General features: G+C 36.8%; 1 protein-coding gene across 38 annotated transcripts in view; it reads right to left on the bottom strand.

Annotated features, from left to right (window-relative positions):
- The window catches only part of IMMP2L (inner mitochondrial membrane peptidase subunit 2), a 984,232-nt gene that overhangs the window by 766,733 nt on the left and 203,263 nt on the right, over positions 1 to 14,236 (bottom strand). For 12 of the 38 annotated variants that reach the window (XR_008717858.1, XR_008717859.1, XR_008717861.1 and 9 more), the window contains one exon: positions 13,725 to 13,840. The exons of 24 other annotated variants lie outside the window; for them this stretch is intronic. Coding sequence is in view for 7 of the 14 variants with exons in the window: in XM_055590357.1 (XP_055446332.1) it covers positions 13,725 to 13,840 (116 nt within the window). In the remaining 7 variants the exon portion in view is untranslated. Of the gene's footprint in view, positions 1 to 12,818; positions 13,403 to 13,724; positions 13,841 to 14,236 lie in introns of those variants that run through there. 2 more of the 38 variants (XR_008717857.1, XM_055590363.1) reach the window with 2 other exon arrangements.

The following is a 14,236-nucleotide window of genomic DNA, read 5'->3' as shown; positions in this document are numbered from 1 at the left end:
TCAGGATGGTCATCTTGAAAAAGGACACAAATAAATGTTTGTGAGGCTGGAGAAAAGAGATTCCTCTTATACTGTTGGTGGGAATGTAAACTGGTGAAGCACGATGGAAAGCATTATGGAGGTTCCTCAAAAAATCTAAAAATAGGAATACTGTATTGACCAGCAATTCCACTTCTGGGCATATATCTGAAGAAAATGGAAACATTAGTTAAAAAACATACATGCACTACAATGTTCACAGCAGCATTTTTTATAACAGCCAAGGTACAGAAGCAACTTAAGTGTCCATCAACAGATGAATGGATAAAGAAGAAGTGGTATATATATACACCACAGAATATCACTCAGCCATTGAAAAAACAAGAAATTCTGCCATTTCCAACACCAGTGATGAACCTGAAGGGTATTATGCTTAGTGAAATAAGGCAGAGAAAGATAAATACTCTATGCTATCACTTGTATGTGGAATCTAAAACATAAAACAAGTGAATGAATAACAAAACAGAAATAGACTCACAAATACAGAGAACAAACCAGTAGTAGCGAGAGGTAAGGCAGAAGTGGCAAGGTAGTAGTTTGTAGCTCTTAATCCTCTACCCTTAAAAATGCTACAAGAATGTATTATATAGCACAGGGAATATAGCCAATATTTTATTAAAAAATTATAAATGGAACCTAACCTATAAAAATATTGAATCATTATGCTGTACATCTGAAACTAATATTGTAAATCAACTGTACTTCAAATATTTTTAATGTATAGAAACAGAGGTAGATATGTTTATAGTAAGAAGCTGAGGAAGTTTTTTTCCAGTTTCATATTTTATAATAATCTGAGGTCAATTTCATGGGAGCAGAGGGTGGTGGGGGAATAGGAAGTTGAACTTGAGCATGGCTGCAAAGATTTAGAATAATATTTGAAGGGAATGGAGTGAGAATGACAAGGGAAAGGCATTCCTGTGATAAACTTACCTTTCTGAGCCCATTTGTTGCCTGTGATATCCCCCCACTACTTTCTTCTCATAAATAGAACTTATCTCTCATACAACATTTGATCTAAAAATCCTATTAAAGCATTTATTATGATAAAATAGTTGCATGTTTACTTTCAAACTAGATCATGTTTCCTTCAATGCTAAATTCCCAATCATTCTCTAAAACATAGCAGATGCTCTTATTATGTAAAGAAAGGGAGCCAGTTATTGATTCATCTAATTATACTGCAGTCCCACACTTCTCCATGTTAGAAGCCAAAGTAGATTTTTTCATAAATAAAATACAGAATATTTATAAAATCTTTTTCTAATAATAGCAAATAGTTCACATGAATCTGCCCTACAAATAAGGCCATTATGTCCATACATTTTTTTTTCCATATGCCCGAATAACATCATTAGTATCATTAACAGAACTAGAATTCTGGGATAGTCTTTAGAAACTATGAAATTAGCATTAAACTATGCATCATTGGCCATAGGTGTCCTGCTTGTAGAAACTGAGCTGCTGCCATCTACTTACTGGCTGACTTGCCTTCTATGGCTTGTGATATGTGAAAGAAAGGAATATTTATTTTTCTGTCCTTTTTATGTATACATAGCATAAATTCCTAAGGACCTGCCTAGAATGAATTTAAACTAGCAAAGAAAGCTTTTCTTCATCAAAAATCCTTTCAACTATTTTCTTCCAAAGTAGACTGATTTTGGTGTGAACTAGTTAATAGTTTATAAGCTTGGTCTTCCATGCTGAACACATCACAGGCTTTCCCCCCTCATGCCCAGATTCAGTTTCATGCAGTTTTAGTAGTGCACCATAAGGAAAACAATGATTTTTGAGCTACAACCACATTATCAAAACAGAGGAGCCTCCTAGAGCCCTAATCACCAGAATCAGAAAAGAGAATGACTATCTCCATTCTAGTTTTCTCTAATATTTAAGGGGAAAAATAAGATTAACTGCTAATATTGAGAACAATGTTAGGTTAAAAATATGAATGAGCACCTATATTGGGCAGAAGCTATGTGAGGTATTGGGATGGTAACCAAGCCACAGGAAATGTTATTCCCACCCTCCAGGAGTTGTTCAGGCAAGTGGGATAGAAATTACATGAGAGAACAAAATAGTTTGTAAAGAGTTTTGAGCAGGAAGTCAACAAATGCAGCCAGTTAATTTACAACAAGTGTTTTCCTTTTTAAATTGCTAATGTTAAAGATCAGCTTTTCTTCTCCCTTAACTTTAGTAAAGCAAATAAATTTGTCTTGGCTTTCATAGCACCATATGAGTCTTACACAGGTGACAAAACATTAACAGATAACCCTCTACAACAAGCTTTAACTAACAATGTACCTAGAAGAGTGGCCACGCAGTGCCGGTGACGGGACTAAGGGGGGGACCTTGACTTAAGGAGAGAGAAGCGCCAAACTGCCACTCAGGGAAACAGAGGGAGAGGCAGGCCAGGGAAATATGTGGGTCTTTCCCCAGACAAGGCCAGACTCTTACACGTTCCCAAATCCAGTCCTGGGCCTCTCCATCTTCTCTCCGCCTGTCACACAGAATGCGCTCCCTGTCCAAATCAAAATGAATGCTCCTTCTTCCCTAATGCAGAAAAGCTTGTGCACCTAATTGCCCTCCAATGTCATAGTTCTCATCTACTCCATGTGAACTGAAGATGTTATTTACTCAAAGATACTTCCTTCGTAACAGGAAATCCTGATATCAATTGTTAAAGTAATAAAATATATTCCATATCAATAAATTTGCATATATATATTGTTGGGCTTACTACTATTTTGTACTTACTGTGCATGCTAGGTTGCTTGAGGCATGTCTGACTCTTTGTGATCCTATGTACTGTAGCTCACCGGGCTCCTCTGTCCAGGGGCTTCTCCAGGCAAGAATAGTGGAGTTGGCTGCCATACCCTCCTCCAGGGGATTTTCCCAACCCAGGAATCGAACCTGTTTCTTACATCTCCTGCATCAGCAGTCAGCTTCCTTACCACTAGCACCATCTGGGAAGTCATGCACTGTTATTATTATAAATTATTAGGTAATGAACTCTTTGAGGGCAAGAGTATTCCCAGTGTCTAGAAGTACATAGCAGATGTTCAATACATTACTAAAAGACAATATTCCTCACACAATTAGGAGGGCCAAGATTACTTATTATCTGAATTTTACCATTATTTTCCATAAGTAATCATACAACGAAGATTGTATATGAAGTGGCTAGTTGATTAGAAGGAGAGATTTCAGCTTCAGTTTACCATGAACACTACTCTTTTACTTTCTCTCTGCAGAATATTTTATAGTAAATGGAAAACAGAATTTAACACTTCTCCAAAAATAATCCAAAACATGTAACAGTTTATTCACAGTCAATATGAAGATTTTCACCTTTTACACCTTTGTTCTATTTTTAATTTTGAGTCTCCACACTAGACTAATTTCCTCACATAGGTAACAGTGACTTACAACAGAATGATGAACACTGTAATTGTTCAGGATGATGAGATAGGCGAAAAATTAACTGCATTTTCAAATCATTACATTAAATATTGTTAGATTAGATGGCCAACTATCACACTGTAAGAGATTAAAGTACAACATAAATTGATGAGGAAATCATAATCTTAAAATTTTCAACAACAGTCTGGTATTGATTTTGATATAAAACTAAAAAGCTTGCTTAATACATTTTTTACTCAATTCACTATTGCATGTATGCTGGGGGAAAATGCTATCTTGTATTCTATACCAACCCAATTAAGTTAAAATGAATAAGGGTGGCATCTATTTTTCTTCTACTGCATTGTAGATAACCCCCAATACAAGAACAAAACTAACAATGGGAGCAATTCATCAATCACCAAGATCATTTTGTCACAAATTCTGCTTCCATTTCTAACCAAAAACAAAACAAAACAAAACAAAACCTGTTACTTTTGACATATATAGATTTTAAACAGGTACCACAGATAAAAACTGCTAAATGAGTGGCTAGAGTACATAAGACTGCAAAAATAAAGTCATTCACTCACTATACTTTAGCATTTTGTCTAATTATTTCATAATGATATTAAGCTGTAACCTGTCCTTTTGAAATGAGTAAATGCAGACACACTGTCCATTCAGTTTCATCCATGTTGTACCACACACCCAATGAACCTCCCTTTAGGTAGGTTCTGACTTGTGTATTTCAAGACAGCTGCTACAGAGTACCTCAAAATATTTTATATGATTTATTAACATAAACCTGAATCTGATTAGGCTGCAGCTTTTCAGTGAAATGACATTCACTTATTTAAACATGGCACTTGACTGGGAATATTTCTTTTCCTGTGTCATTTTTTTAAAGAAGCATTTTTTTATCAGGCTGTCTGTCATTAAGACAACAAATGTGTCCATATCACCAAGAGTAAAAGGTATAAATGCAATCAATCAGCTAGTTGTTTGCAATCACGAGCACGAACACCTTAGTCATGACAATGCCTACATGAATTGTAATGCTTGGCAGGCTGTGGGAGAAGTGTTTAAAAACAAGACAAAAAAAAGCATATGCACAGTATAGAGGTGAAAAAAATCTGGGCATGCAGTTAGAGAAGAAAATGTAGAATAAAGAATTAAAAATACATGGCATAGGGAAACTTAACACTTGATGAATGAGTGACTCAAAACTGCTAGGGTAAGAAAGACTCATATATGTATCAATAAATGTGTTTACTTTACCTTGGGGAAGAAAATTAATACTCTTCTCAACCTTTTTCTTACTCTTATTCTTGAATGAGTTTCAAGATAGAATAAGAGAAAAGAAAACTATAGGCCATTTACACATAAATATCCCCAATGATATCTGTAATATAACTATCCCTTGAATCAGCCACCTATTCAAAAAGTGTTAGGCACTTAATATGGACAGAGTATTAGAGTGAACAATGTACATATATATTGTCTCTAAACTTACACATTAAATATTATTCCGATTTTATAGCTAAGGAAAGTGAGACTCAAAATTTGATAAACATACTAGATGTTATTCAGGTACCAGGCAAGTTCCAACCTCTACTTTTACTTTCCAGCCTCCAAATCAGGTGCTAGCTCTAATTAGTCTAAGTCAATAATTCTCAAACATTTTGTATTTAGGAACCCTTAACATTTTAAAATCTCATGGGCAGAGAAGCCTGGCAGCTACAGTCCATAGGGTCTCAAAAGAGTCAGACATGACTTAGTGACTAAACAATAAACAACAACATTTTAAGAAGTTCTCCCAAAGCCATTCCTTTATATGGTTTGTATCCATGAAGTTATAACATATTAGAAACTAAATTTGATAACCTGGAACTTTTGTTAATTCATTTAAAAATAATACCATTCATTACATGTTAACACAAATAACATGTTTTAGTTTTAAAGAGTGACATTGTTTTACATTTTTGTGAATCTCAGGAGACAACTGGATTCTCATATCTCTTAATGTTCTGATGTCTCTCATAGTTTCAGCAAAATTGCCCTGTACATTGATGTGAGAATGAGTTTTTTTTTTTAAGGCAAATAAATTCTTACTATTATTATTCTAATTGTTTTGACCTCATAGACCCCTCCCCACAAAAGGATTTCAGGGATCCATCACCATTCCCTCAAATACATTTTGAGAATCCCAGTTTTCAAAGTGTATTACTGGGTTGGGAAGATCCCTTGGAAAAGCAAATGGCTTTTCCACTCCAGTATCTTTACCTGGAGCATGGACAGAGGAGCCTAGAGGGCCACAGTCCATGGGGTCACAAAGTCAGACACAACTGAGTGACTGACACCTTCACAGTGTAATCTGTTTTAATGTTCCTTTATATTTCAAAGATTTGTATTTAAGCTCAATTAATAGTACTTTATGTTATTTTTCTAGGAATAGGTCTTTAGATCATCTGGAAATACTGAATTCTGTTAGAAAACCCTACAAGTCTTAAAATATTTGTTTCCATGAATATACAGTGATTATCTGAAAAATAAACCCACAAAGACAATAATTAAGCCACATGGGGTTGAACACAGAATTTAGAAAATTGGACACACAAACACACTACACAAATATACAAAGCCATGTATTAAACAAAGTATAATCAGCTATAAACTAAATAGACTCAGATTCCTTTTTATGATAATTGATTCATTCAACATCTTTATGTTGATATTAGATATCAGATCCAGAACTCTCACTTTTTAAACACAGAATTGAAAATTTACAGGCCTCTCTCATGTGGTACTATATATGAGTAAATTATCTTTCTATATTCAGTTCAGTTCAGTCACTCAGTCCTGTCCGACTCCTTGCAACACCATGAATTGCAGCACACCAGGCCTCCCTGTCCATCACCAACTCCCAGAGTTCACCCAAACTCATGTCCATCGAGTCCATGATGTCATCCAGCCATCTCATCCTCTGTCATCCCCTTCTCCTCCTGCCCCCAATCCCTCCCAGCATCAGGGTCTTTTCGCATGAGGTGGCCAAAGTATTAGAGTTTTAGCTTAAGTGAAAGTGAAAATGAAGTCGCTCAGTCGTGTCCAACTCTTTGCGACCCATGGACTGTAGCCCACCAAGCTCCTCCATCCATGGGATTCTCCAGGCAAGAATACTGGAGTGGGTTGCCATTTCCTTCTCCTTAGCTGGGGTTAAAAATCTTGACTTTAAATAAAAAAAGAAAGATTTGACATTTTAACAGATAACTTATTTGAAAGACTTAGAAAGCACATATGTACAAACCAGAAGATTACTCTCAACTGGTACAGTACTTCCTAAACTGTAAACTCATCTCCGTAAGCTCATCTATGCCATGAGATTTATCACTAATACTTCAGGAAGATGTGGACCCAGACTGGCCCCAAAGTGGTACTTAAGTTTTTTGCTAAGCACACATCTATGTTTTTCTACTCAAAAACTGACAAGATATAAAACACATTTAAAATCTTTTTTAAATACTATGCAGAAACAATCCCTTTGAGGCAGCAATGCTAGATGGTACTTAAACAAATAATTCTTTTTTTTTGCCAACAGTAACAATTTTCTTTAGATTATTTTACAAAACCTCACCACACAGCATGAAGCATAATTTTCTGGTAAGCAACTATAAAGTAGAATTAACTATCCTCAAATGACTATGAAATTAAGTCAGCCATATCAGATTAAGATGACCATAAATGCAGTTTAAAACATGCTAATTTACATAGCCCCCCTAACTATGTTTAATTGCCACATTAAAAATCCAAAATGCATTCCCTTTGGATGCTGGTCTGTGCTTTTACAACTCAGAATCGTGTCAACTAAATTAACTTGCTTTGTCTAAATGTTGCATTTGGTTTTTTATCTTATACTGGGAACATTCACTAGCTCTAGCTATTGTGTCTAAATATTTTTATTAAACAAATTAATGTAATTAAATCCATCAAACTGATTCTAATGAGATGAGCAACATTTAAAAAAAAAAAAAGACTCAATCTTCTACAACACAAGTTATCATGAAGAATTTATAGAAAAGATATACATAAATGCTGTTGTCCATTTCTATCTGATGGAAAAGACCCTGATGCTGGGAAAGACTGAAGGCAAGAGGAGAAGCAGGCAGCAGAGGATAAGATGGTTAGACAGCATCACTGACTCAAAGCACATGAATGTGAGTGAACTCCAGGAGATAGTGAAGGACAGAGGAGTCCGGTGTGCTACAGTCCATGGGGTTGCAAAGACTTGGACAACTTAGTGACTGAACAACAATCTTTAACCATGTTGGACATACTCATCTTCTCAGGAACTAAGAAACTGAAGATAAGCAAAGGCACCAGTCAGTGTTGGAATTACTGCTTTACCATTGCACAGCACACACTTCCCACGCCCACACTCACTAGTTCCCGCAAGCCATAAAAACCCTAAGCTTTTCACCCTAGGGCAGCCCAGACCCTTTAGACATCCTGCCTCAGCTCTGCATACCCTTTTTCCCTGGCCTATCAACCAGTTACTTTTTGATTCAGAGTACAAACCATTTTAGAGAGGGAAATGGCAACCCATTCCAGTATTCTTGCCTGGGAAATGTCATAGAGAGAGGAACATGGAGGGCTACAGTCCATGGGGTCACAAAGAGTCTGACTGAATGATGAGCACACTCGCATACACATACACAGAACCATTTGGCTTGTTGTTGCTACACCCTCTAGGGCATCCAACTCTAGAAAGAATCGTTTGATTTGAAGACTCACCTAGTTTGAATGTGGTTTCCTTTCCGCCATTTCATCTACTACCATTTCATCTTCCCTAACTGACACCATGGGCTTCCCAGGTGGTGCTAGTGGTAAAGAACCAGCTTGCCAAAGCAGGAGATGCAAGAGATGTGGGTTCAGTCCCTGGATCAGGAAGATCCCCCAGAGGAGGGCACAGCAATCCACTCCAGCATTCTTGCCTGGAGAATCCCAGGGACAGAGGAGCCTGGTGGGCTATATATAGTCCATAGCGTCGCAGAGTTGGACATAACTGAGCCGACTGAGCATGCACAGCACAAACTACACCATAAGGCATGACCTTATTACCCTCTATTCTCTTGTCCCTCAAAGACCAAGATACCACTCAGAGTTGAGGACAGATGTTTTACTCCACCAGTTATTTAGGCAACTCCCAAGCATTAATCAAAGTATCTTTTCCCATTATCTGCCATATAGAGTCTTCAACATTGGCAGAGCAAAAGAGATAAAAGAAATTCTGACCTGCTCAAAGAAAAACCACAAAGCATAAAATCGTCTTGGTTTCCTCCATGACATGATACACTTTGGTTACCATCAATGCCCAAGCTCAGTTAGGAGTGAGAAACCCAAAGCATCCACACTAGGTAGCAAAGTGAGAATGATCTAGACTGACTCATTTCAACTCGTACAGTAGTTAGTTGCACTGAAAGGCTCATTTAGTCAGTTCACTATGTGCCCCTATCCCCACAAGATCAATGAAAAGTGTTCAGACTAGAAGTAGTCTTCTTGTAGCCACTGGAAATGACCAATTCTAACAGTTAGTCTTATGGCATTATAACAACAAGGGTAGATGCAGTAAAACCAGGGAAGAAAGGGCAAAATTCTTTTAAAGTGTGGAAGATTAATATGCATAAGGACAGAAAGGAGAAGATGCTGTGATTTTAATAATCTAGAGATGTTTGTTGTCAATGTTTTAAAACATTTCATTTTAGTTTTTTCTTCTATGTCTTTTTCTTCTATTTCTTTTAGTCTTTTCTTCTTACAGGCTTCCAGGTGGCACTAGCTATAAAGAATCTGCCTGCCAATGCAGCAGATGCAAGAGACCCAGGTTCAATCCCAGGATTGGGAAGATCCCTGGAGAAGGAAATGGCAATCCACTCCACTGGGTCCCTCAACTCCAAATGTAGCTGCATTCTTTAATGAATGCCAAACAAGAAAGCTAAGCTAGAAAGCTAGAGCTCACTTCCTATACTCCCTGACAGCTCGACTTTGGCACATAATCGAGTTCTTGCCAAGCACATGCACCAACAGGACTTGAAGTCAGAGTCAGAACACAGCAAGGCAGAGCCCAAACTGACTACTGTAGCTTCTGCTATTTTTACTTGCAGAATCAGTCGGAGAGAAGTTTGATTTTTCTGCAGGATAAATCCTAATGTCTAGCTCTTATTTTCAGGAGTATCAAGAGCCAGGGCCAGTCATACATTTAACCAGTGTGAATCATAGCTGAGACCATGTGGTCCTAGAGCCAGCAGTTGTGAGACAATTGCTAAATAGGGAACAAACTGCAGTTCCCCAGCTGACCAGCCAGCTCTAGCGAGAATCCCAGGGATGGGGGAGCCCGGTGGGCTGCCGTCTGTGGGGTCTCACAGAGTCGGACACGACTGAAGTGACTTAGCAGCAGCAGCAGCAGCATCCCAAACAGAAACATGCTCCTTGGATGTAGCAACAAATAAATTTCTGAATCACTACACATTTTCACCTCTTTGATACATAAACTAGTACTTACCCTAAAGTATAAAAAGTCCAACAAATATGTATTGAATGAATTTTGAAGAGGAAGTTGGAAATGAAGAGAAAACAGGGAGGGAAAGCTGGAAAGAATGGAAAAAGATGGACAGATGCATGGCGATCTAGATTATTTTAAAGGATTTATAGGATACATGTTTTCTTAGGTTTAGAAATCTTTGGTATCATTACAACCACATTAATTAAATCATATATTTGAATTTCCTTTATATTGATTTTTCTGATTGAGATAAACACTTGTTCAAAATTGCTATCCTACAGAAACTTATATTGCAATATACCCCATAATTTTAGTTAAATGTTTTTAGGTTAAGATTATAATTTTGTCATAAATTTAATTACACAATTACAAGGGAAAAGATTTTCATAGTACATGAAGCTAAAATCAAATGCAGACAACATCAAAATAATGTACATGCAAAAGTTGTACTGTTATTTTATTATGTGCATACAAATTATGAAGGTGTAATATAATGCTAGAGAAGGCAATGGCACCCCACTCCAGTACTCTTGCCTGGAAAATCCCATGGGCGGAGGAGCCTGGTAGGCTGCAGTCCTTGGGGTTGCTAAGTGTCGGACACGACTGAGCGACTTCACTTTCACTTTTCACTTTCATGCATTGGAGAAGGAAATGGCAACCCACTTCAGTGTTCTTGCCTGGAGAATCCCAGGGACAGGGGAGCCTGGTGGGCTGCCATCTCTGGGGTCGCACAGAGTCGGACACGACTAAAGCGACTTAGCAGCAGCAGCAGCAGCAATATAATGCTTATGACAATATTTTAAAGCTGCACTTCTAATAGTGTGGTTCAAAGATCTCAAGTGGTCCTTAAGAACCTGTCACAGGTTCCACAAGGTCTCTGTTTTCCAAGTACGTATCTGTGCAAGGGTAGATTTTCTAAATACACTTCAAACAAAACAACACATTATGTCAGATTGAAGGCAACAACAGATATGGGAACCCAGCTGTGTGTGTTAAGCTACACATTAAAGAGATTTACAAAAATGTAAAAAAAGTTTCACTCTTCTAAGTGTTTTTGTTTAAGGAAAAAATTGTTTCATAGAAATATATTAACATATGATAGGTTTACTATTTTTAATGTTTTTAATTTTCCCAATTTTAATTTCTAATATGCTAAATACTGACAAATCTAACCCATGTAAACAAAAGCTCTTCGGGGCCCTCAATTTAAGATTTTTTTTTTTAACTGTAAACCAATTAGCAAAATCCTATAACACTGCCAGAAATTTTTATAGAAATGATACACTGTATTAAATTTAACCAGCCTTCTGCATGTATAAAATACTAGGCAGCCTTTCTAATTCCTGTAGTAGAAAAAAAAACATGGTATTGAATACATGAGTTTAAATACTATTTTCACAACTTATTAGCTGTGTGGACATCTGGTCCCTATCATTCTCACTTGTATCAACATGACAAACTCAACAGTAAGCATATCAAAACTAAAATCACTGCATTTTGCAAGCATTCTTGAATGTTAAATTACCCAGAATTACACAGTGATTTCTATATAATTATATACATTAATTCAATTATCTGAGAGTGTATTTCATAGCTAACTCACTGTTCAGAGTTACACATTCTGCAGTAGCAGTTGCAGCATAATTAAGTAGCGCTGAAGCCATCACAAAATTTCTCCTAAACTATCCATTTTATAGAGTCTCTACAAAAGCATTTGAATGCTTACGTGTTCAAATGTATGCCGTGATCCAAAGATTTCTTTTGGAGGAAAATGTTTGTGTAGTCTAGGCATATGCCTACCTTTCAGTGAACAAGTTTTCATCTGAGAGAGCTGTCCAGGACAAAGATGAGTATCTTTGCCAGCAGAAGATCAACTTTCTCACCACCTGTTCACCAGGCATCCAAAGCCTAGAAATCTACCCTTCATTACTAACAATCTAATGTGCTCTCAGTGAATATGATCAATTACTTTGCTATCTAAATTTTACAAAGTCTTACTAAGGAAAGTCAGTGTGAGAAACGTGCTCCAAAGCAGTAGTCCTCATTTTGTCCCTTGTATGTTCCCAAAAGAATTCTCTAAAATTTTGCAGTAAGTACACTTTTCCAGTTGACTTTCAGAACGTTTCACTACAAATTTGAGCAGTGGCAAAAAATGTAATTGCAAGTATGTTAAAAATACTCTGATGTTTAAACAGAACCGTCACATCACTCTTAAGAGTACCAAAGAAATCTAAATTCCACAGCTATTTGATATATACCATCATCCATTTGTAAAATACAATATTTAATAATATGAAATTTTACATGTTTAACTTATTTGCTTGAACTCTTTTATACTCCCTAGTAGCTCAGCTGGTAAGGAATCCACCTGCAATGCAGGAGACCCCAATTCAGTTCCTGGGTCAAGAACATCCCCCTGGAGAAGGGATAGGCTATGCACTTCAGTATTCTTGGGCTTCCCTGGCGATTCAGCTGGTAAAGAGTCCACCTGCAATGCGGGAGTGCTGGGTTTGATCCCTGGGTTTGGAAGATCCCCTGGATAAGGGAATGGCTACCCACTCCAGTATTCTGGCCTAGAGAATTCCATGGATTGCATAGTCCATAGGGTCACCGAGTCGGACACAACTGAGTGACTTTCACTTTCATTTATACTCACTTCCTCACTAAATTTTACCCTTAAGTAATACATTTTATTTCTGAATGTTTATATTGATCACCCTATCATACTTATATTAAAATATATTATTATCTATAACAAAAATATCTTAAAATCTTATATATCTATTAATTTTATTTAAATTTATTTTTAATTGGCTTTACAGTTTTGTGTTGGTTTCTGCCATATATCAACATGAATCAGGCACAGGATATCTATTAACTTTATTTCCTAAAACTGTTGAGTTAAAACTGAAGATATATATTGGAAATGCATTTCTTAATGAAATAGATGGGACTTTTTTTTTTTTTTTTCTAAAATTGTTTGTAGGCCTCTGGATATTAAATATTGCTAGTATGAAACAAGCTTACATATCAGTTTTCTTTACATTTTCTCTTTACGAAAGAATGGAAAAAACTTTGTTCACTTAAATAGCTAGAAAAGGCAGCATTTTTATTTTAGCAATATTAATTCTTCAAAAACACATAATCATACAAATATTTTTAAGAATAGTTAAGTTATCAGCTGATAACTCAATTACATCTTCCTACAAGTTTTTTAAAAACAACAACAAAAAATGGAAACCATCTGAGCTGCAAAAGAATCTGTTACCTAGGGTTTTTAAGTCATTAATTTTCTCCATACCAATACTTCTGACTGATCCTCTGCTTGATGTAGGGGATACTTTCCACTTTGGAAAAATGCAGCAAACTAAGAAAGGCATATGTGAGGCCTATCCACATTTCTTCCTGTTTTATGAAAGAGCAATTGTGAGAAGGCAGTTAATAAAAGAAAACATGCTGGAGAAACACTGTCCCAGGTGAACCAGTTTTAGGCAAGACTATGGAGATCTAGGACTTAGAAATGGATTTCCTCAAAATCGACTACGTGTCCCTTGCAAAATGAACCTGTACCAAATCTGAAGACCGCAAGTCGAAAGGACACATTATGCTTTCATTCATCTTAGTATCTCAAACTAACTCCCTTTCCCCATTCTCCCCACTCCCTCCCGTTCTTTCTTGCCTCTCCCCAAGGCAACCCAAAGCCAATGCATAATCACAAGCAGCTCACCTCTGTATTTATTATAAAGCACTGTCAGTGGCACAATCATCACACTACACAAGATCCAAACCCTTGCTACTCCAAGGACGGTCCTCAGAACAGCAGCTGAAGTATCATCTGTGATCCTGTTAGAAACGCAAATTGGGGGGCCCCATCAGAAGCCCACTAAATCAGAATTTGATTTAACAAAGTCCACTCTGATTTACATACAGATAAGCATATAAACACTGACATAAGAAGGGGGAAAATGCTTCTTTGAAAATTTCAATATACAGAAACTATTTTTCTTTTGAAGAAATAATCTCCGCTTCTTTCTGATCTTAAGAATTAGGTGATCCTCATGTTTCTATTTTTGTCACCTTACTAGCACCATCAGTTCATTTTCTAAGATCATAAGCCTCGAACTAAATGTTGGCAACGCATATCTGCCTCATTATCCTCGACTTCAAGAGTGTCCTTACCTCCTTCAATCTATGCTCTCCACAGCAGAAAGAGTAGAGGGATATAACAAATCTAACAGG

This window comes from Bubalus kerabau, chromosome 8, assembly GCF_029407905.1.
Source record: "Bubalus kerabau isolate K-KA32 ecotype Philippines breed swamp buffalo chromosome 8, PCC_UOA_SB_1v2, whole genome shotgun sequence".
Taxonomy (NCBI): domain Eukaryota; kingdom Metazoa; phylum Chordata; class Mammalia; order Artiodactyla; family Bovidae; genus Bubalus; species Bubalus kerabau.
This window is presented reverse-complemented; position numbering and strand designations above follow the sequence as displayed.